Source organism: Archocentrus centrarchus, chromosome 1 (assembly GCF_007364275.1).
Source record: "Archocentrus centrarchus isolate MPI-CPG fArcCen1 chromosome 1, fArcCen1, whole genome shotgun sequence".
In the NCBI taxonomy this organism is placed as follows: Eukaryota; Metazoa; Chordata; class Actinopteri; order Cichliformes; family Cichlidae; genus Archocentrus; species Archocentrus centrarchus.
In genome coordinates this window covers 14,423,970-14,448,428 of record NC_044346.1, presented here as the reverse complement: position 1 = coordinate 14,448,428, position 24,459 = coordinate 14,423,970, and the positions used below count along the sequence as shown (strand labels likewise).

The 24,459-nt window shown below is 40.8% G+C and overlaps 1 protein-coding gene across 1 annotated transcript in view; it reads right to left on the bottom strand.

The window, feature by feature from the left end:
- znf827 (zinc finger protein 827) overlaps nucleotides 1-24,459 on the bottom strand; it is a 75,045-nt gene that overhangs the window by 12,625 nt on the left and 37,961 nt on the right. The window contains 5 exon segments of the mRNA XM_030743280.1: nucleotides 1,954-2,125; nucleotides 3,319-3,456; nucleotides 10,373-10,473; nucleotides 10,659-10,713; nucleotides 13,487-13,729. Coding sequence (XP_030599140.1) covers nucleotides 1,954-2,125; nucleotides 3,319-3,456; nucleotides 10,373-10,473; nucleotides 10,659-10,713; nucleotides 13,487-13,729 — 709 coding nt within the window.

Sequence of the window (24,459 nt, the reverse complement as noted above, 5' to 3'; positions counted from 1 at the left end):
AGTATGTAGCAATATGTTGGAAATTCATCTTATTAGATTTTTTTGCAGACATTTACAGAAAGAAGAGATGATTAGCTAAACCTGGCTCTGTTTATGCAAATGAAATGCTAACAAATCAAAATCTAAGCCACGCCAAACATATGTCTACGCTTGACAAAGACATAAAAAAAAAAAGTCACACCTGCACTTCGCCCCAGTCTTTATGCTAAGCTATAGCACTGTGCAAAAGTCTTGAGCCACCACTTATTTCTTTATATTTTGCTTCCAAGGAGCCAGAGTTTCTTGTCTTTTTTTAAAGTGGTCTTGAGCAATAGTTCTCCAGGCTTTCTGAAGGTCTTTCAAAGCTTTCTTCTTTGGACACTGGCTGCTTTTTCATCTTGTACATGACCATTTTCAGAGGAATGTGTTTTTGTTTGTTAAGCCACTTCGCACTGACCTATGACTCATTCAAACATAAAACGAGCACCAAACTCACGGAATGATCCAGTGCTGTCTACACACACAACAAATTAGTACAGAACCCCTTTTAAATTTTATCTTTGGGCCCTTTGCTATTAGCAGCTTGTCACAAAAACACATTATTTATTCCCATTTCTTTAGTTGAACCTATGAAAAATGCCAAAGATAGCACAGGCACAAAATAGTATTTTTGCACAAACAAGGTGATTCTCAAAGAGCTATTAGCTGAAAACTTGGCATACCTTGGTAGTCTTCAGTCTGTCATTAAAAAGAAATTTGAGGAAACTGGACAAGTGGAGGAAAAAAAAAAAGATGTAGCAGGCCTAATAAAAAAAGATGAACAATATCTGAAAGGTATGTCCTTATGAAGTAAGAAAACAATCCAGCAAAGACCTGACACAGAACCTGAGAGATGCATCTGATCCTTCAGCTGATCCATCAACTGTTCACTGAAGCCTGATAAGAAACGGTCTCAGTGGAAGGGTGGCTGTCAAGAAGCCATTCTTAAGGAAGGGAAACAGGTAGAAAAGGCTGAGGTATGCCAGATTACACAAAAAGTGGACTGAACATCAGTGGCAGCAGGTCTTATGGAGTGATGGATCCAAATTTGAAATTTTTGGTTGAAATTGTCATGGATGTGTCCAGAGGAAGTCAGGAAAAAGGTACAGCAGTGAGTGTTTACAACGAATGTGTGTCATGGTTTGGGGCTTCATTTCAGCCGGTGGTGTCGGAGATCTTGTCAAACATAAAAAAAGTACCATCAGATTTTGATTCACCATCCAATGCCATCTGGAAAGTGTCTGACTGACAGATGAATGGCTTCATTTTTCAGCTTGACAATGATCCCAAACACACTGACAATGCAGTAAAAGCATACCTGGAAAAACACATAATAGAAGACTATCCGTCATGGGTTGGCCTCCACGGAGAACAAAACAAAAAGCGCCCAAAGAAGAGCTTTGAATGTCCTTCGAGAAGCCTGGAGAATTATTCCTGAAGACTACTTAAAGAAATCTGAAGAAAGCTTTCCTAAGAGAATTCAGGCTCTTTTGAAGAATAAAAGGTGATCATACCAAATATTAACTTTTAAGCTCATTAGAACTGTACAAACTCAGTTTTTTTTTTCCATATACTGTATTCCCATCTTTTTCTCATTTTCCTAGCAAAACAGAAAGAAATGAGTGGTGACTCAAGACTTTTGCACTGCAAGTGTTCACTGCCTCTTGGTTCATGTCAAAAGGACAGACACAAGAGAAGCTCTACTGTATCATCTGATCTAAACTCTTAGTGAGAAGGCAAACGCGCATATTTACCAAACTGTTGAGAAAAATGAAAACAGACTTAAAACATGGAGCAGTGTTAGAGAATTTGCTTCACAAAATATCAGGGTTTAATTTTTGCATCGGATCATATGAAACAAATAACCCAATTCCAATCTGTGTTACTGGCTCAACAAAGTAGGTGTAGTGGTAATGTGTGGTCACTTATTACTACCTGTAGTAGTAAGGGCAGTTCTTGCGCTCGGTAGAGTCAGCTGTAACAGCGCTCACAATCTGCTCAGCATCTGTGTTGACCAGCTTGACAGAGTGGATGGTCAGGTGCTGATTGAGGTTAGCCCTGCACTTGGCTGCGTAAGGACACAGGTGACACTTGTACTTCCTCTCTTCTGCAAGGAAACACACACACACACACACACACACACACACACACACACACACACACAGACACAGACACAGACACAGACAGAAGACCCTGGGTTACTGTAAACATCACCTCAGATGATATTTCATTAAGTTGCGCTCAGCCTCTGAGCTTTTAAAGCAAGCCTAAACCTAATTACTTAACGCTTAACACTGCCTAACCTTCGCCCGCCCCCAACCGTAAACCTGATCCCAAGATTTCTGGGAAACACCTGTACAGTAGATGCCACCAGGCGCACATGAACATCATCTCCCATTATTTGTGATCCACGCAAAAACACATCTCCCTTAATCCAAAACAAATTAACATAACAGCACATCTAGCGTCCCCTCTAACACACACATGCTTACACACACACACACTCACACATACACCATTTGCCCCAAGGACATGAAGCCAGGCAACCTTTATGTCGCCGGGGAAACCAAAAAGACCATCACACTGACATATGCCCCTGCTTCTGCTCTCTGTGGTGTGGCCAAGCTGTTCACAGCCAACACTCTCAGATGGTGAGTGTGCATGTTGTGTAGTGTGCGCACGCAAAATGTGAGAGCATGTCCAATTGTGTGGGGGCATTTTGTACACAAGTCTCCATTTGTGCACTCGCTGGTTTCGCTCTGCGATCCCAAGCAGGTTGAATTCATTGCTAATCCAGAGTAGATACATTTTTTACAGACAGGATAATTATTTTATTTATTTATTTGTTTATTACTAAATAAAGACTGAGGAAAGTGGGGATTGTGGAAGACAGCGATAGGGCAGAATGAATCAATGGGGTGCAAAGCAGAGCAGAGTCTGAAAACACAGGGTAATCAGGACACAAGGGAGTGACGAAGACTCCCAGAGAGAAAGTGAAAGAGCTAACCAATCGTAGCACTATCAGAATTACTGGTGTGTGCGTGTGTGTGTGTGTGAGAGAGAGAGAGAGAGAGGGGCATCCTTCTAGCTGGGTAATTAGACGGGCAGTTTTCCCAGTGAGACTAATCATGGTAGTAATCTCTTTAAAGGAAGGGTAATCTAGTCTAGCCAACCTTATTTATTTACTGTGAGCAGCATCAACACAAACACATGTAAATACCAAACATCTGCACATTAACAGAGAGATGGAAATGCAAATGATTTTGTAAAGGATGCCATAGTGCGCTGGCGGTGACTGACCTGTGTGCAGAGAGAGATGTCTAGAAAGGGTCTGCTGTCGACCAAACACCTTGCCACAAACGGGACAGGGGAAGAGCTGTTCATTTAATCTCCACTGTGCGATCCCATTTCCCGGCTCTCCATCATCCTTTTCCGAGTCTGGAACACACACACACACACACACACACACACACACACACACACACACACACACACACATCATTTTCTGCCGACACAATCGGTCACAGAAACATCTGCAGTTTGGCCAAACACTGTGAAGTCACACTGCTGTACATCAGACAAAGTTACTCAAGCCCTGGTGATCTACTGACCAGCGTATTCTCTCGATTATTGGTAAGCTTCACTTTTATTGTCTGTTTTCAGGATTTTCCTTTTATTCAATAATCTGCTGTCAGGTGGGCTATGCAGCTCAAACCATTAACCCAGTTAGACCAGTAAAGCAGCTGTATTGAGGCACACTCATATTTTCTTTAAGAAGTATTTTAACATTTGAAGAAATCTGCTTCTTTGAGAAGTGTAATAACTATTGACTAAAGTAAAAACAGCAGCCCAGCAGGATAAACAGCAGCAGTAAAAGGACATAGTGCTGTAATTTTCGTACTTGTTTGTAAATATAAATATATTGTAAAGTGTATCTAGTTAAATTACTCTAAGCTGTCTTTGCTATTTACCCTGATGAGCCAAAACATTACTGCTCACTTCTCGATGAAGCAAATAATGTTGAGTATTTTGTAACAAAGGTCCGGGATATGTTAGATGTTTAGGGAAAGGCTGGTCCTGTGAGTCAATATACTGAATGCAGGAAAGATGATCTGGTGTAAAGAACTGAGGTGTTTGGATATTTGTAATTTAATAACTCTGCTCTGGAAGGTTTTTGATTGCAGTCTGTAGTACTGACCACGTATATCTGAGCAGGTTTTGCTTGAATCCAAGAGAAGAATTCGCATGTAGAGCAAAAGCAGAAACTCATCTGCCAAAATGCAATCTTAAAATCCTCAGTTTATAGTATGGTAATGAATGAGCTTTTCTTTTTTTTCTAATTATCTACATTCATAAACAACGACCGACACATGAAACCAAAAATCTTGGCCCCTACACTCTCTGGCTACACCATAAGCTCCCAAATATTGGTCCAGATCCCTAAAAGTCATCAGATGATAGTCAAACTTCCCCAGACTGAGACCTGCACAGCTTTAACAGTGGCCAAATTTTTATGGTTGGACAACTGGGTTAAAGAATCTCTTGACAGTTTATAGGGTAATCCCAGTCAGCAGCAGTCGAAAAAAGGGACAATTGATGACAGGCTGTTAGGGGATATGCTTGAACAAGACTCATCCAAGTCCAACCATGGCTGCTCCAACTCAGACAGCTTACATTACCTTCTATTCATGGGCTCTCTGTTCAGAATCAAATTTAAAGTCATTCTCCTCACATACAAAGTTTTGAATAATCAGGCCCCATCATATCTTAATGACCTCATAATATCATATTATCCCAACAGAGCACTTCACTCTCAGACTGCAGGCTTACTTGTGGTTCCTAAAGTTTCTGAAAGAATGGGAGACGGAGCTTTCAGGCCCCTCTTCTGTGGAATGGTAAATAGACTAGTTCTTATATAGCACCTTTCTACTCTAGCTGAGCACTCAGAGCGCTTTATACAACACATTTGCATTTACCCATTCACACGCACACATTCATACAAGCACTGTTTCCTACTTCAAAGTGCTTTCTATCTAACATTCATACTCCGACCATACTCGGAGAGCAACTTGGGGTTCAGCATCCTACCCAAGGATACTTTGGCATGCAGACTGGAGCAGCCAGAAATCGAACCACCAACCTTCCGATTAGTAGATGACCTGCTTTACCTCCTGAGCCACAGCCAACCCAACCAGCTCCCAGTTTGGATTTGGGAGACAGACACCCTCTTTACTTTTAAGATTAGACTTAAACCTTTCCTTTTTGATCAATCTTATCGTTAGGGCTGGATCAGGTGAGCCTGAACCATCACTTAGTTATGCTACAATAGGCTCAGACTGCTGCAGGATTTTATGTGATGCACTGAGCACTTCTTCTCCACTCACCTCTTTTCACTCCCCACGTGTTTACATACCACTGCAGCTTGTCATTAAATTTGTTTCTTCTCTCTTCCATAGTCTGTGTTTTGTCTTGTCATCCTATGCTCTCTTATTTTTCAACCCCACCCCCCCACCCCCAACCGTTCACAGCAGATGGCTGTCCTTCCCTGTGCCTGGTTCTGCTGGAGGTTGCTAAAAGGGAGTTTTTCCTTCCCACCATTGCAAAGTGCTTGCTCATAGGGGGGAGTCTGGTTGTTGGGGTTTTCTCCAGAATACTGCAGGATCTTTATCTTACAGTATAAAGAGGGTTGAGATGATTGTTGTTATGAACTGGGACTATATAAAGAAAGCTACACGACACTTGCATCACACAAAAGGTGTGTTAGGCAGGGGGTGGTCACAGTATTTGGCTCTTAAAGGTATATAAATATTTTCTAACCAAATTTATTCAGTTTTCACCTTCTGCCCATGTGCCCACCCACCACCCAGCCAGACCAGAAATGGGACAAATTAAATATAGAAAAAAAAAAAAAAAAGAAAATGGACAGATAAAGTCAGAAATTGAGGGGACAAAGGAAAAAATGGGAAAAAAGTATGTTTTGTTAGTGAATAATCCCCCTTTAAGAACATACTTGAAGTATGATCTGTGTTCACGTAATCAGTCATGGCAACTTAGAATCGGTCTGACAGCTAAAAGCTGGAAGGTAAAACAGAGACGTTTGAGAAAATATGCCACAAATCTGCTTCTATGAATATGAAAAAGTCTTAATTCCCCTCGTTTCAGTGAACGGCAGAACAACTGTAGGCTAATTTGCTAACCCACAAGAGTGAAACCTGTCTGCCACCATTTGACAGATGCTCCTTGTTTAGCCTGCAGGTGGGATGCAGTTTAAATGCATTCTTAATGTCAACGGCAAGCGCAAGTCCTTTGCTACGAAAGCCTGCAGCAAAAGCATACCACTGTAACTCTCCTTTGCTGTATTTCATCGCTTTCCTCCACCCTCTCCTAAATGAAAGAAATAAAAAGAAAAACAGAGCATTTTCACATGCTGTGACAGACTCTGAAAAATAGAAGCTGCAGCTTTGAATTAACCCCCACCATATGAATAAAGCAAGGTGTAATTTACAAAAGTAAAAATATGTAGTACTTTTTTTTTGCCATTGTGCTGCACAACTCCCATGATATATTTTTACAATTTACTCTGTTGTTCAGAGAACAGGTTCCACCATATTGGCCTTGGCCAAAACCTTTCTATATGCAAGACATTAATAGGCAAAAAAGGCTTCTTCAGAAATTCTTTAGCTTTTTTTTTTTAATGCTGATAAAGGAAGGGAAAAAATGCTGCTCCCTCCTCCCACTAACTCAGAGTTAGATTCTTTGCAGATGGAAATTGGTGCACTTCAGTCCACTGTTGATATTTAACAACCAACTGAACTTCCCTCTATCACTTTTTTTTTTTTTTTTAAAGCTGTCCTAAAAACACCGTCTAGCCAGCTGATGAGCTATCTGTGTGGGTTTGAATACCACAATAAGGAAAAAGCAAAGAATGCTTTGTGGCATTTGAGGGCAGGTTTTGTGGCAAGTGGTAAAGAACAGATGTTGGTGTGAAAGGACATTCCACTGCTGCTGCAGTGACTCGCACAACTTCACTCATTTAATCTCCTCTTTGGCCTCCATATGCAAACTAGTGAGTTTATGTGAGTTATGTCTTTGTTTGTTCTTTCAGCTGCATCACACCATCCCTCACAGAGTTTTAGAACTGTCAAAGAGAAGCTCACGCACAGTCAGTTTGACTTTTTCTGCAGTTAAATTAATTGTTGGCTAGGCATCTAGACAATAGTCGCATCTGGACAAGAGATACAGAATCTGTCAAAACAATTTACCCCAAAAAGATGCATCTGCTTTGTACCACGTATGAAAGAATGATTTCACAGTATTTCTAAGAAACTGAGAGCACAGACTACAGAATAAGTAATTTCTCGAGTCATGCAGATCTTTTTTAACTGGAGCTCCATAACTCAAAATCTTATCACCAACTGTTTTGACGATCATGTAAGTTGATTAATAAAAAAAAAATGTCAAAGTTGTAGATTGATAAAAACAATGGTCTGGAACTCGTGTAATTAGAAATAAAGGCAGGATGTCACATGTAGAAACTAAGAACTATTTTTAAAGAAATGTGGTCATTTTAAATTTGATTTCCTATCGTTTCTAATTCACTCCTCCACTGCAGGTTTGTAACTCAGCATCAAGGGTGAGTGAATGCATGAATATGATGGTAAATGCATGCAAGCAGGCCAAGTGTAAAGCAACACCTACTGTTAGCTATGTTAATAATGAGCAAAGGCAGTGAGTGACTTTGTGTTCCTTCACAAACATGAACGCACAAACACACAGTAAAGTCCTCCAGGTGGCTAAGGTGTCACAACAAGAAACACATTCTGGCTTCCTGCATTAGCTGGAATATATCTGCAGCACAGAGAGTTTTCTTCAAACTATTATACAAATCCTAGACTCTTATTTATGTTTTTTCTAAAGTATACCCCATAAAAGCATTAACTTGTCCTGACTCACACAAGTGAGACTCAGGGATGGCTTGGTCACACAGGGTGATGAGAATCCAGACAGCTGAGGCTCAAGGCCGTGACCCGGCATACACACTGATGATTAAGCCAATTAGGGTGTAGGGGCCTTCAAGTGGTTAATGGTTTAATTAGTGCTATTAGAACAGAAGAGAGGGACGCAAACAAGAAATGAAGGATTGTGCTAAACCCCAGACTGGAGGGAGGAGACAGCGAACTCCTGAAGTCACACTGGTATCACACTAACTCCTACTCATTTATTCTCTCTTTCTTGCTTAAAGGGAAATGCTCACACTTTTCAGCTTCATCTCTGCATGATAGCTGCCCCATTAGATGCTTCATAATGGAGAGCTTTTTTGTGCAACAGACAGTCTGCTGAAGCTGTTATTTGCCTGTTATGCAGTTCACAGTCTGGTTTTAAGTTCCTTTATTTGTTTGGTGAGCATATTTTATATTATATATATATATATATATATATATATATATATATATATATATATATATATATATATATATATATATATGACAATAGAACAGGCAGTTCTGTTAGTAGAATGTCATTTGGATTTTTGGTGTGAGGTCATTTTGTTTTCAAGAAATTACACAATGCATGTCAGTCAAGACTTTAATCTTGAATTTTTCAGGTTAGTTTGTTAGTTAAATTTTATTTATATAGTGCCAGAGCGGGTTTTCACACAAAAATGCTTATCTTACACTGATATTAGCTATGATATGAACAGAATTTTCAGGGACCAATTGCAAAGATTTGTGGCACTTGCATGCTCAATCTCTCACCCAGCGATGGAGCATGCAACACCCTCAAACTCTGGCTGATCACTTTTTACAGCAAGGCGACCTGTCTCCAAACAGCTGAGGTCCAACTCTAAACAATAGTTGCATCAGTCAGCAACTGAATGACACTCTTTTCCAGGAAAATATTTTTTTGTATGTACTTCTTATGTGTATACTTCTCTTTACAACTTAGACTGTTAAGCACAAATAGTTTGTTAAATGCCATTGAGTGGAATGCATAATCACTATATTACATTGGAGTGCTAAACAAAAACCCAAGGTATGCCTTTGAGAGCTGACGCAGGATCAAAAATGTGCAATGACGTGGGGTATAAAGGAAAGGTGGCACACAGTGAAAAGATGGCAGTTCACTGACCAAAGCATTGAAAATATGTTTAAAGGTCTGCTTCCCTCACAGCTGCGGCAAGGAAGAAAATGGAGATGCAATAAAACATGGACACAATAAATGAGAGAGAAAAGAAAAATGGTACAACTGTTAAAAAAGAAAAAAAAACAGAGCGAGAGAAGGCAGCAGAGGCTGAATGTGAGGCTTAAACACACAAGGGAAAGGGGAGGTGGGCTGGGCGAATTAACTTTCAGGACACTCTTGACACCCAGAAGCCAATCAGATTTTCATTAACTGGCAGAGGGACAGGCAAAGCTGGCACAAGCTAATTAACCTCTGGATCTCTCACTGCCAAAGGAACAAGAAGGGAAGTTCTGAGATGCCAGGAAAGAGGGGAAGCGAGGGGATGCCCTGAGCAGAGCCTTCGGGTTGGGGAAATGTGTGAGAGTTCAGAAAGGCCTGATGAAGCTCCAAATATGAACAAGTGAGAGGGGGTATAACCAGTGTGTGTGTGTGTGTGTGTGTGTGTGTGTGTGTGTGTGTTGGATTCATGGGAAGAGTCTATTAATGCGTGGACATACTGTATACTGTAATTAAGTAGGTAATGAGCAACTCCGCATTATCAATTATTTCCACAAGCTGTAGTGAGAATAACATGAAGACTTGGAAACTTTGAAGATGCTGCACCATGAATGATGCAGCGATACCGACTGTTGGCAGTTAATTAGGTCCCACATTTTGTCCAACTGCAGAGGTCTTTTTAGTCCAGTTTCCCTCGTAAAACAACATAAAGGCACAGGGTCCATTCATTGATTTTCAGCTGAGGCCACAGTGATGATTATTTTTATTCTTGATTAACAAGAAAATTATTTTTCTCATTTAGTCAATTAGTCTGTTAACACTTATTTAAATCTAATATAAATTATTTCTGAAGTCATCTAGTTTCCTTTTTTTAATTGTCCATATGTCCCTTGTTAAATGTGTGTTAAATGTGTGCTTGTTTTGTCTGACCAAACCTGGAAACATAATCGCTATAAAATATAGTTTTCTTGCAAAAGAAGGAAACAGTTGGGAAAAATCATCTAATTGCTTATTTTGTTTTATGTCAACCAACCAACTCATGCTTCAACTAAGCCCTGCAGCTTGAATAGATAGCTCCCTTCAACTTCTGGCTGCCTCCTACAACTTTTATCGACTTGTCCGTCTTCCCTTGATCACGTTGCCCCACAGTGTGTGTCGGTAACATGGGTCTCACCATTAAACGGTACCCTGGTAGAGGAGCTGGCCTCTGCGGGGGAAGTGCTCTTGGAGCGCGAGTTAAAGGGTGATTGTCTGAAGCACTCGTCCAGAAATGGACTGAAACAGAAATATGAAATAAATCACACAGCTTATTTACAAAGCCATTAAATCACCCCAATATTCAAGCTACATTTGGAAAAAAAAAAGTAGTCATTGATCACGAAAATGGCAATAAAAGAGTAAAGGAGAAGGAAGAGGTTTAACAACTAACAGTAAGTACACATGTTTAAGCACTGACTTACCTGTTTATTCCCACCATGTTACTGTCTTTGTGGTTGTTGGCTTTGCTGACTTTTTCTGGAAAAAACAAACAACAAAAGATATGTTTAGATATCTTTTTTGTGTTCAAATTTGGGAGCTGTGACCAGCTGTCAATTTAAGTTCAGTGTTGGTAAGTTTCCTAAAACGCCCCATGGGTCACAAGTCGCTGTCTGACAGAGATACCAAGATGAAACATGTGCACCGATTTATCCAACATCCTAGACAATCTTAGTTTGACACATGAGCTGCTATTCAGAGGAATCATACAGATCAAGCAATTGAATGAATAATTTAACAGTGCTGTCCAAACTTTCCTTCTTGATTGGTTGTGACACAATCAGGACGCCAAGTGAACTTATGGCCAGACTGCCAAGTTAAGCTATGCCCATAAAGTACAGGTTTGCCGTAGCCAGCAGGGAGGCCACTGGCCATCTGGATTAGTGGGAGTTTCTCTAGTGGGTCTGCTGACCTCTGTGCCACAAGCTCACCCAACAACACCAATTTGCAAGCATTTTTAAAAAATAATATGTATGATTGCCCAGATCTGCATTAGCCTACCCAGATAACACGTGTGTTTGTGTACGGTCATGCTCCTGTATGTTAATGTGTGCGTGTGTACTCTTGTACCTACAGAGTCAAATTACAGCCCAATAGTTAAATCACTATCAATATTTGGTATGAAAAGATTGTAAGCTTGAAAAAAGTAGGATATTTTAAAAATTTAAATGCTTTACACTGTATGCATACAAACTAATGACAAAACTAAAACAAACAATAAAACAGCAAACAAAGTGCCTCAGTGAGGCCTGAACAGCTTCACTTCACCTCGGCAATTTTCTTCTTAAAGATATCGCCTCATTTGGTGTTTTGATGATGGTGGAGAACATGTCGCACCACAATCTTCAACAGGTTGAGATCTGGTGCCCGCAAAGGCCACAGGATGTGATTCACAACCATTCGGTGACCCCTCTGTCATGCTGAAAGAGCCTGCCCTGCTCTCATCAGGATAGAAATGCTTCATCATAGGAAAAAAAGTGACCACTTACAAGAACTTTTACATTTATCCATCAGTCTGAGGGGACAAGTAAACCCAAATGGTGTGGAAAAAAATGCCCCCCACAGCATAACAGCTCACTGTCAGAGGTTAATGGTTGAGCTTTTTCCAGTAATGTTTTACCCATCTGTAAGTAGATGGTTTTGTACATTGAAAACTGAATCACAAAGAAAACTATTTTTTTTCACTATTGGTTTGTCCATTTGTTTTCATTTTCCCTAAATAGTAAAAACTGTCCCCCCCCCCCCCAAAAAAAAACAAAGTGCATTTTTTTTTTTTACACCAAGTAATTTCTTAGTAATATGAAACGATCATGTAAACATACCAATGTAGTGAAGATTAGCTTTTTCCTCCAAAAAGTATTGAAATCTTGAGGATCATTCAACACTACAATCTTAGAAATCTCTTAAAAGTAAAGCAAGAAAAATTGGACACTAGGTGTCCAGCAAATGTGAGCACAGATCATGGTTGTTCAGTATTTGGTAGTAAAGAGCACTATACAAAATGCCTGAGAATGGAGCCATATGTGTGAGTTTCAAGGCAACACATTGAAGTGAATTTCAAAGCTGCAATCATCTCAGTGTTCAGAGCGACCTTGCTACTGATGTGTCTCTGAGGTCCTACTGCTCTGGGTAATTCATATTGATTGCTCATTGTGTGACAGCAGCCCACTCTGTTCCAGTCCCCCTCACATTCAAGCCCAGTTCTAAGGCGGGCGGTTGTCGTTGTTGCCAGGCTAGTGATGGCCTGGCCACCCTGGGTGGGCATACTCTGTACCCCCGCTGCCCTCCCTACCCTCCTTATCCTCAGCCCACTGCCCCCCCACCCCCCTCATTACAACCCACCACCACCAACCCCCTACCCAAAACACCCTACTCCGTCACACTGCTCGCCAAGGACAGAGGTCTCTTTCCGCGTTGCCATGGAGATGCCGCACGGGAGAAATGTAAAGGGAGGGAGGGAGGGAGGGAGGGATGGAGGGGAAGTGCAGGGGGAGAGCGTGTGCAGCCAAGTGTGCTTGAGCCGGCATGTCTGAAAATGAGTCGAGGGAGAGAGAGAGAGAGAGAGAGTGAGAGAGAATGAAAGAAAGGAAGAGAGGGAGGAGGGAAGAGGGGGCATTTGTGCAGACACCACTCCCCATGGGGCCTTGTGTGAGTGTGTAAAGGTGTGCAGGAAAAACTGTGTGGGAAAGAACGACTGGCAATGTGTGAATTTGTGAATATGTGTGAGAGCAAGAAGAGCAAAAAAAGAGATTTACACAAGCTCGCGTCTCTGTACGACATTTAAGCGAAGCAATCAGAGTCTGGATAGAGGAGGGGGGTCACAAACCCGATCTCTCTCTCTCTCTCACACACACACACACACACCCCTGACTTTTCTCTGGGGGGCGATGAATACACGTCAATGCTCTGTCTTCATCTGGCAACACAAACAGCTGTCTGCTGCTTCAATGTCACTTTCATGGCCATACAGGTAAAAAGCAGGAAGTCATTACATCCTGACTTTACTACAGAGCCACCAGAGGATGGAAATGGAAACATGTAGGTTTTATGGTCAAGTATCACAAACTATCCAAGGTTTACACTGGAGTGCTGAGGCGAGAAAAAAAAAAAAACGAACATGATGCTCCACTGTATGTGTGTGTGTGTGTGTGTGTGTGTGTGTGTGTGTGTGTGTGCGCATGTGCATGTGTGTGTATGTTGTGGATCTGCCGTGGCTCAGTAAACAGTCAGTGACCAGCCTGAGGTAACATACCTGACAATTTGAACAATAGTTCAGAGGCCATTTTGACCGATATGTCTTGGGAGAAGAGATCTTTTTGGGGGCACGCCAATGTCTCATGGAGGTTACTCATTGGCTCGCTCTTCTCACTCGCCCCTAAAGTGCTGAAGGCTAGCATGTGGGAGGCAGGTGGGGTGAGGTCTGCAGGTGGCGGGTCCACCTCCATGGGCTCTGCCTTTACCTTCACCTTCTGGTACTGGGCATCTTTGTTGTTCTCTGCAGAATATAATTGAACAGAGAGGAATTATTAGGTTTGGTTTCATCAAAGAGATTCAGCCAGTACACATCATGTATAGGTAAAGATTTCAGTTTATTCACAGAATGGAGCTGACTGTGAAAACAAACCCAAAGAAAACCCTGAACAGTACAATGAAATGCAACAGCTGAGCAATACCTTACTACAAATTCTTCTTCTTGTTATTATAATAATATGATTATTGTATATTTCTACTACATTAGTACATTTTAATGGATTTTTAAGATTTAACATGACAATACAGTGCACTGTTTACATTAAACCAGTGGTTCTAGTCAATATTGGAGTTAGAGCCCCTCACAATGATGCAGATATTTATATTTATATATAGTTACTGTAGCGGGTTCATCAACATGATTTTCCTCCCAATCATCTCTGATCATTTCAGGAGGCCCAAGAAAGTAAAAATTTCCTTTAAAAAAAAAAAAAAAAAAAAAAGCAGAACACATTTGTGGACATTAACATATTAGACTTCCACAATTTAATGAAGCTATGGGCCATCATTCCTCTTGAATAATATGAAATATTATTTATGCTCAATTTTCCTGGTCATTTCTATTTTACCACACCTAACCTCATTCCAGATTTCATCAGATTTCACCTGTCCTGTCTGTCTGCATTCTCCCAGCCAACCAGGTGACCAGACCTGGTTCTTCAAACCCACTGTAATCGATGCCTCTATCATTCATGCCCCCTCTTCCCCATCTCCATCTCCATCTCATCCAGGCGTCTCACCTAAAGTCTCCATCAGCCATCTGGCTACTTTGCTCCAACACTACTTGTATCTAGACTCAGGAGGCAACCAGTCATCCCTTCCTACCTTTATCTGGGACTCTGCTCTTAAAAAAAAAAAAAAAGGTCCTGTTTTCCAAATAATCCCTCCTTATTGAACTTTAAAAAAAAAAAAAAAAGGCTCCATTGTTAATTTGTCTAGACTTAATCAAGCACAGTATGAACACTTTTTCAAGTAAGCCTGACAACAGAAAGGTATAATTACAGATGAAAGGACTTCATTTGGCATGTTTTCCTCTCACATTACCCATCAGATGTAATTATTCTGTTTAAGTCAAGCCTATTTTAAGAAATGTAAAACCCTCTTTCTTCAAACTTTGAACATACTGAGTTAAATCAGTGATCCTGGCACGCCCTGCCTTCAGAAGGTAAAGGGAAAAGGTTTACATCCCTCAAAATGCAATTTTTTCATTATCAAAATTATTATTTTTTAAATCAAGTTGATTTTTAATGAAGCAAAAGTCAGCATGATTGTATTATCAAGTGCTTCTTTATTTTCCTACCTAAATCATATTCAGTTAACTGCGATTCACTCCATACCCCACCCCTCCCACCTAACAGAGGCTCTAAACCCCACCTCAAGACTTCAGTTTAATATTTAAAAGAGAAAAAAAACAAAACAAAAAACAAATTTCTTGAAATTTCTTAAAAAATGTCCACTGGTCTGAACAAGCAATCTCAGCAAACAAAACAACCCTCTCACCAAAAAACAACTTTCCCATGCATGTACAGTAAATTAAGCATCCTGCATGCAAGTTTACAGATGTTGCATGAATGGAATTAAATCTAAACTGGGGGAATCCAAACAACAGCCAGAGCATGAGCACTGCCTCTAAAGCTGAGCTGAGCCGGTTAGCATCTAGCTGTGTGATTATGAGGGCAAGAGGGCGGCGGGAGGTCACGCTGTCGCTTGAGGACAGCAGTTCATGTAGGTTTACTGAGGCAAACAAGAGACAGTAAAACACTAAATGTTACCTAGGAAGCCATGCCTCTTTGTTTATGATGATGACACATGTAGTATGTTTTTTCTTTTCTTTTCTTTTCTCCTCTATCTCGCAAACAATGACCTAAAAGGCTGAAACAGCAGATGACTCGCTTCTCGTGCAAGTTTAAAGTGCGAGCGGGCTAAAAATAGTCAAGAGGGAGATGGCAGCTGTTAGGAATGTCCTGAACTGATCTAGACTCAAACAATGACTCTCCTTCATCTATGGATATTAAACAAAAAAAAGAAAACCCTAAATGCTGCCGTAAAAATATGTGAAACAATTTAGAAGAAACTGTGATTATTGTGAGCTATCCCATTGTCAGAAACTGGCTCTAAAGTGGTCTTGATGACCATGCTTATCAGATTAAATATAGTTTTATGTTTATTTTACAGCAGGTTGCAGGTGCAGCTGCATAATGTGGAGGAAAAAAAAAATCAGATTCAAGACAAAAAATAAATAAATAAAAAAATAAAAATGATCAGGACATCCTTAAGCATCTGCAGTTCTAAGATAGCTGATCTTTGACCAGAGTGATGGCAGGAGGCAGTGTCTCAGTGTGATGACAAACAGAAGCAAGACAAAGCAGTGGGGTTTATACAGCGCTGCTGACATGGCGACTCACACCATTAAAGGGATATATAAATTTGGCAGGACATCAGGAGCAGTGGGAGGGGCAGGGGGAGGTTAGAGAAGCCAGAGAAAAAGACAGGAGGGAGATACCAGACCCTGTGCTAACCCTGCCACCTCTCCTCTTACATTCTCTACCCACCTGCTCAATAAGGTTAACGTGAGACAAACACCGGTCCTACATTAGGCTGAATTTCCCGAATCCATGTGTTTGCATACACTCCTGTGTTTATATGCAAGTGCAACCAACCCCTTGCCTCCTCCCTGAGGTCCAGGTGTCTGCTTTATTGGTAGTAGCCAGCATGTGGGGGACACTGACAACCATCAGCCCCACTAATCCCTTAATCAGGTGGCCAGAGTTGGCCAAGAGTAACCTCAGAGAGGCTGATGGAGAAGCAGAGCAGAGGAGGAGGAGGAGAAAGAACGGAGGGTGGAGGGATAGGGGGCACTGCACTGTCAGGGTCAACCAAGGGACACACGGGCCTTTACCATCGGATCACCACCCTAACAACAGAGGCTGCGTGAACCGATGTGCTGCAAAAAAGGACAAAACGCATCAATGTGCTTGAGGATCCTTTACGAGATGGGATAAATATGCTTACATCTCAAAGAGCCGTTGCACAAAGATCACACAATAACCGAGATAACACATTTTAAAGGGCTTAACTCTCCAGGATGTCTGGTTGGCTGATACGCTCTCATGCAACCAGTCAGGTTCACCAGCAGTTCTGGAATCAGTGGTTGATACAAATCTATTTTCAGCAATCATATGAATATGGACAAGTGCACACTTATCATTTCAGTATTAAATAACTAGGTTAAATTATTTAATACTCTGCAGTGATGTTTTGTTTTGTTTTTTTAATTGAGTGTATTCCATGCACTGCAGCAAATTTAGTTAATCTAGAGATAATACGGATATTATTTCTTTCCCCCAAAGCCATTCAGTTGCTTGAAGAGTAGTCGCAATTTCAGTAAGTCAGACAAGGTCGGCTGCATCCCTAAACATTTGATCTTAAACACACTGACACTGCCACATCACAGCAGGCCAGATGAAAACTCTGTCACCAAATAAAAAAAAAAAAGAAAATATGGCCTTACTCCCACATTGATAATAGCTATGGCTTTTTGGTTGGGGTCATGACCTAATGTTCTGAAGCCATAAAAAGCAGCCCTCAGACTGTCTGAATCCAGCTCGTGCACGTGTGTGTCGTCCCCTCTGTGATACACCAGCTACCATTAGGCCACAGAATCAGGTCTGGAAAAATGTCTCAGTGTGCGCGCGTACGTACAAAAGAGACTGTGCCCTTTCTCAATAAATATCATAGCTTTTCTTTAGTGTCACTGTTGCTCCAGCAGCACTATTTCAAGACGGGAGCAAGGCTACACAAAAATACTAAAAGTAGTTTGCCACATCTGGGATATATCATTCCATTAAAACCCAATTTTTAAAAACTTTTTTGTGCTTAATTCTTTTGAACTTTCCCCGTTTTCCCGATGGTTTCCACAGTAAAAAGCTCAAACATTTCATTAATTTACAGTGCTGTGCAAAAGTCCACCCCTCATTTCTTTATATTTTGCTTCCAAGGAGTCAAACTTTCTTGTACTTTTTAAAAAAAAAAGTGTTCTTGAGCTATAGTTCTCCAGGATTTTTGAAGGTCTTTGGACACTGGCTGCTTTTTCAGTCCAGTCCTTGTACCTGACCATTTTCAGAGGAATGTTTTTTTGTTTGTTAAGTCACTTAACACTGACCTACTCTATGAATCATTCAAGAATAAAAAAGGCACCTTACTCAAGGGAAGATCCAGTGTTATGTCTACACAAACAATTTAGCGATGAACTAATTTTAAGTTGTACATTGGGGCATTTTGTTACTAGCAGCCTGTCTCAAAAATAAAGACTGCCTCAAATAATTTGTTCCCATTTCTTTAGTTGAAGATAACACAGTCTGACAGACATAAGACAGTGTTTTTGCACCAACAAGGTGATTTCAAAAGTGATAGTGCTGAAAACTTTGCATCTCTCGGCATGGTGTGCTGTGTGTCCTTAAAAATCTTTGAGGAAACCAGGAAAATGGAGGAAAAAAGAAGAAGGGCAGGCATAAAAATTATCTACAGCAGATGAACAGTATCTGAAAATCATGTCCTTAAGCTGATCCATCTGAAGCCTCAGTGAACAGTAATGGTCTCAGTGGAAGAGTGTCTGTCAAGAAGCCATTCTTAAGGAAGGGAAACAGGGAGAAAATTTGAAATTTTTTTGGCTCAAATTGTCATCAGTATGTACAGAGGAGGTCAGGAGAGAGGTACAACAGTGAGTGTATACAGCAGTCTGTAAAACACGGTGGAGGCTCTGTCGTCGTTTGGAGCTGCATTTGAGCCAGTGGTGTTGGGAGACCTTGTCAAAATTGATGGAATTATGAATGGATTTATTACCATCTTTATTTTTCAGCTTGACAATGGTCCCAAACACACTGCCAATGCAGTAAAACCATACCTGGATAGAAAAACAACAGAAGACACAATCTGTTATGGACTCCAGAGCCTGGACCTCAACATTACTGAAGCATTGTGGGATCAACTTGATGGAGAACAGAACAAAAGGCAGCCAACATCCAAAGAAGAGCTTTGACTGGCCTTCAAGAAGCCTGGAGAACTTTTCTTGAAGACTGCTGAAAGAACTTAGAAGAAAGCTGCCTAAGAGAGTTCAGACTGTGCTGAAGAATAAAGGTGGTCACACCACATATTTCAAGCTCATTAGACTTGTACAAACTCTGTTTTTGCCTTTATTAATGCTGTACTGTATTTTCATTTTTGTTTGCAGGTTTCAATAAATTGCTACACCTATTTCCCACACATGTCAAAAGAACAGACAAGAGTGGATCTACTGTAGTACTGTACTTTTAGCAAAAACAGCCAACAAGCATATTTGCTTCAATAAATCACTGCATCAATTTCCAATTTTCTTAGCTGAGGTGGCTTTTGTTTTTAAGAGTCAAGACTTTTGCACAGTACTTAAGAGCAGATGTACCAGAGACATCATGTCTCTTGTTAAACAAATGCATGTGGGTACTATTTGTAAATTAAGCTGAGCAATAAAGATATGCTTGAATTAAATGGGTTAAAATCCTTAAACATAAAAATTAAAGATCATAAAAGAAATGTAATGGCAGCCATTCTGTGCACCTTTACAACGCCTGTGAATGCATGGCCCGTTGCTATAAACATGTTATACATATTCTTCTTCCCTCTTACACAGCTCCACTCAGTGTTTGAGCCAAACTGGAAGTGATTGGGGTTTGTGTGATGTTCTGTTTTTAGTGATCACCTTTGGCCTCAGGTGTCAGCTTGAATCTGCATGGACCTGACAACCTGTTTTGCCGAGGATATACAGTACACAGGTTTGCAATTACACTTGGATTAAAACACTCACATTGCACAAGTGATTTAATGCACGCACAGTCAATTTATTGCACCACTTCAGTGCAGTGAAAGTATAGAAATAAAAACTTGGACTGACATGCAGCGAGGAAGAGAGAGAGGCAAAGAGGATGGGTAAAGATAGGGAAAAAATGTCAAACTGCAAAAAAAAAAAAAAAAAACACCTGAGGGTAAGAGGGGAAAGAAAAAAGCAGAATGAGAAAGAAGAGCCGGAGAAGGACAGAAGGATGAGGAATAGCTAGAGCCTAAATGACAACCTCTCCACCTCTCCCCCTCCCGTTACCCTAGTCTACACTCCTCCCTGCTCTGTTATTCCACATCTCTCTCCATCCCTGCCCCCATCCCTTGCTCTCTCAATCTCTCTATTCTGCTGCTCTCTAGCCGACCTGCTCAGACAGGGGTGAAGAGTTCAGGCGCTTCAAAGGCTGCAGTGTAGAGACTGCATGTCATGTGGGAGCCACAGCAGCCTTGCCTGCAGACTTCACAGACAGCTGCTGCTACAATTGATCCTCGACCAGCCAGTGCTCAGTAGTTCAGTCTTCCAACGGTTGCAAACTGCAGCTACATCTGACTCTGGAGCAGCGTGCTTGATATATAGCCCATAAGAAGCCAGACAGGGCCCTTACGAAGTGCTCCTAAACAAAAACATTGGACACAAGCCAGAGCTAAGCTAAGGATGCTAAAGCCTTATCATATAAAGGTCAGGACAAAAGGTGCCAAGTGATTTCCTCAGTAATTTTGTCAATCATTGCCGCATACATTACCAAGCGCTCAGGAAGCAAATGCACTTAGCAAGGGGCAAAAGGAATCAACTCTGCATTTCTGTAAACAGAACTATAGGCAGTGATGAGGAGCCGGTGAGACAGAATATGGAATAGGAAGGAGGGAGTAGGAGAGGTCAGCAAGCGGCCACACTGAGGAGGCACAGTGAGGACACTGCCAGAGCAGTGTAGAGCTTAATATAAAGTAATACTGTACAGTAATACCAGCGTTCTGAATTAGAATGGTGAAGTGCTCAGGCATTATGCTGTGATGGGCTATATTGAGTAAATACCAAATCCTTTTACATGAAAGTGAAGAGAGAAAATTACAATCGCACTCACTTATTTACTAAAAAGGAAAAGGTCAATTAAAAATGTCCTTGTTTTTGAAAGAAAGTCATATGTGTTTTCATCTAATATACTGTGCATTCACATTATACTGATCAGAAATGCAAGTAAGAAATAATGATTAATGGAATAAGTCAACATAAATCTTTTATGATTTTTTTAAATGGAACATATAGGTATGTGTATCTGAGATTTTCAGCAAACTATATGTTGTGTTCCATTGGCACTTTATCTATTCAAAGGAAATAGATAATAGGAACAGAAAATTAGGATTCAATGTAAATAAGTACCGTATTTTTTGGACTATACGTCGCTCCGGAGTATAGGTCGCACCAGCCAAAAAATGCATAATAAAGAAGAAAAAAACATATATAGGTCGCACCGGACTATAAGTCGCACTTTTTTTGGGGGGGGGGTTGCTAGAATCCGAGACCCAGAGCAGAAATTCCATCTTGAACGGCAATTTAAAATAATAATGGATTAAAGAACAGGACGAACAAGGTTACGCCTACGTTATGCTAACGTAACACATTCAGCTACATGACGCACAACGAACACGTGTTCGGTATGTTAACGTAACATTAAGTTATTCAGATAACCATAGCATAAAGAACATACTAACAAGTTAACCAAACCATCAATCCATTGAATTCTTCATCCTCGGTGTCACTTCTAAACAATTCCGTAGACGAAGCGCCGCTTCCTCTTCTGTGTCGCATTAGTCAGACTCGTCGTCAGCTGCAGTTCCAATTATTCCAGCCTTTCTGAATCCCAACAGGATGGTTTGGTTGTCACTGAAGCCCATGTTTTCTTGATCCATCCAATGACTTCCAGGAAAGTTGGGTGGCGCATTCTCCCAGTTGCCGTTAAGCTGTGCTCTCCATCCATCATCCACTGCGCCCACAGGTTACGCAAGACTGCCTTAAAGCTCCGGTTCACGGAGATGTCAAGTGGCTGGAGTATTTTGGTTCATGTGTTATAAATGTCACATATACGTCGCTCCGGAGTATAGGTCGCACCCCCAGCCAAACTATGAAAAAAAGTGTGACTTATACTCCGGAAAATACGGTATACATCATGCAATCTGTCCCATTTCAGCCACCAAATAAATTAAAGATAACAGATGACTAACTATAACAGAGTTTGAGTTTATGGAGGAGCTGGCAGCAATGTACTCAATGAAAATGACTATGACAGGAAGTCATTTGCTCACAGAGGTAAGTGTGTGCTTGGTTGTGCTTGGGCTGAAATGGGACAAAGTGGAAGGTATTACAACTGAAACTGGTATTTTTGCATTGTGTTAAAACACCAGGAGGTCTTGCGTTAGTGCTAAAATTGAACCATGTTCATATTATAACTAAACTAGCTAACTACATCAGGGCAACAACACTGAATCACAGTTTGCATGCTCTTTTGGACGAGCATGAGACTGAACATGGTGACATAGGCTACCACACAGCGGACAGGTGGCTCAGCCTGAGCAAAATGCTACAAGGGCTATGGGGCCTGAGAGCAGAAATTCAAGTTTTATGAGAAGAAAAGGCAAAGAAGTTCCAGAAAGGAAGGCAGATCTTGCGTTTTCTGTTGATAATGACTGACTTCCACATTTTAACCTCAGACACTGAATCTGACTAACTTGTCTAAGCCCAAAACAGACCAGATTTCTCACTGAACAAGAACAAAAGAACTGAAAAACTGCAGATGAAGAAATTAAATGACAAGCAAAACAGCAATGGCACTATTAAGTTAAAAGTCTTTGACGTTTTGAGAAGAGAAAAAAAAAAAAAAAAAGAGAACATTTTGTTCACAACTGTTTTTGGGAATGTTAAATTGCAATAATATGTTTGCATTTTTACTACGCCGATTTCACATTTTCATTGCCTAACTGTAAAATCTACTCTAACTCTAGCAGTAACAGTTTATAAAGAGATATTAATATTGAACAGAATTCAGTTCAGCTTATTGGTGCGGCCCTCTACAACAGTTCCAATTTCTCATGTGACCCCTTGGGAAAATTAATTGCCCACCCCTGGTCTAAGAAAATGGATGGATGAACAGTTTGTTCACATGAAAGCTGATCTGCTAAATACAGAAGTGATACATTTGGCTAGTTGAGTATCTCTGTGGGTACAATTACAGTTTTAAAATGGCCAAAAAAGAGCTTCTTCTGAAACTCAGAAATGATCAGCCCACGTGGGAAATTGCCAAAAAAAAAAAAAAAAAAAAAAAAAAGGGTGTCATTCAACTGTGTGTATTTTCACAGAACTGACCAAACTGACTCTAACCAGTAGAGAAGTGGGAGAATCTAGAGGAAGACGAGTACATCAGTGTTTCTGTATCTGAGGCTGGCCATTAAAATGAAGAGCTCAAGATAGGCAGAAACTCAGACAAACTTTCTTTGCAACTCTACCACAAAGGTCAGCATGTGTGTTTAACAAAGCTGCCAGCTGATGACCTGTGAGGCATCTGTTTCTTTCAACAGAATAATAATCCTAATCACAATAATAGCAAATCTGCCAACAAAAGGAGGGTTGTGGACCAACTGAGTGAAAGCCCAGATGTGAAACTCATATTGTGTGGGGATTTGAAACAAGTAGTGCATGCACAGAAACCCTGAAACACATTGCCACTGAAGGAATTCTTCAAAAGGAATGTCAAAAATCACAGCAAGATGTTGAAAACTGCTGAGCATTTATGCTAAACACCAACAACAAGTTGTTTCCTCTGAAGGGGACAATATTAACTCTGGAACAAAACATATATTGCTACTTTTTTTTTAAATAAAAAAAAAGACAGATGTATTCCAGTGTATCACCTTTATGTATAGGCGCTGCATCAAAGAGGATCAAATGTTTGCTTATCAAAATGAGCCAGCAATTTTCATGGGATTCTTTTTAATCATTATTTTTATGGGCTGTTCACAAAACTGCGGCTAAAGTATTTTGTCAGTGAAAAATATTTATTTCAAGAAAAGAAACCCACAACCGCCCTTAAGTTCTGCACTGTGGTTAAACATTATCATGTTACTGTGGCTGCTACAGTTGAGATAATCTTGTCATGTCCGTTAATTAGGAAGCCAGGTGAAGCTGGTTGTTAATTATCAATCAATTAGATTTAGCCACTGCTACAAGATCTGCCACTGCCACTGGAAATAACCTGAAAAAAGCTGCTTCTTCTTAAATTTAGTTAACTGATACTGCTCTGCAGACAAAAACCAGACATTACAGTTTCTAATAAAATCACAGGTATCCACTATCACAGAGGTCGTGGACTAAACCAGGGGACTTGCCAGTCAGTATTACAGCTAAAATTGAATGGACACCAGAACAGGCTTCAGTGTGATGTGACCATTTCTGCTGAATGAGTATGTACAGGGTAGCTTTCTATAACAACAACAATAAAAACAACCTCATATGTTAAAAAGGTGTTGCTGTCAACTGCTTGCTCTAAATCTTTCTGCTCCTCGGTGGTCAAAATTGCTTAATGCAACTTTTATTAGCAAAGTAACGAGCACTACAGAGGGGAGAGGGCCTGTAAAATGTCCTCAGAGATGCAAGGCCTGTTCCTAAGGAATAAGGAATGAGTTAAGTGAGTACAGTGCGATTTCACACCTATGGTGAGGGTGGCTGGATGGTGAGTGGGTGGCACGGCTGTTACCCACACGATGCCAGTCTGCCAGGGCACCACCTAGGGCCCTACACCCCCCCCCCCCCTTTCTCCCCCTCCCTTCCTGTGACGC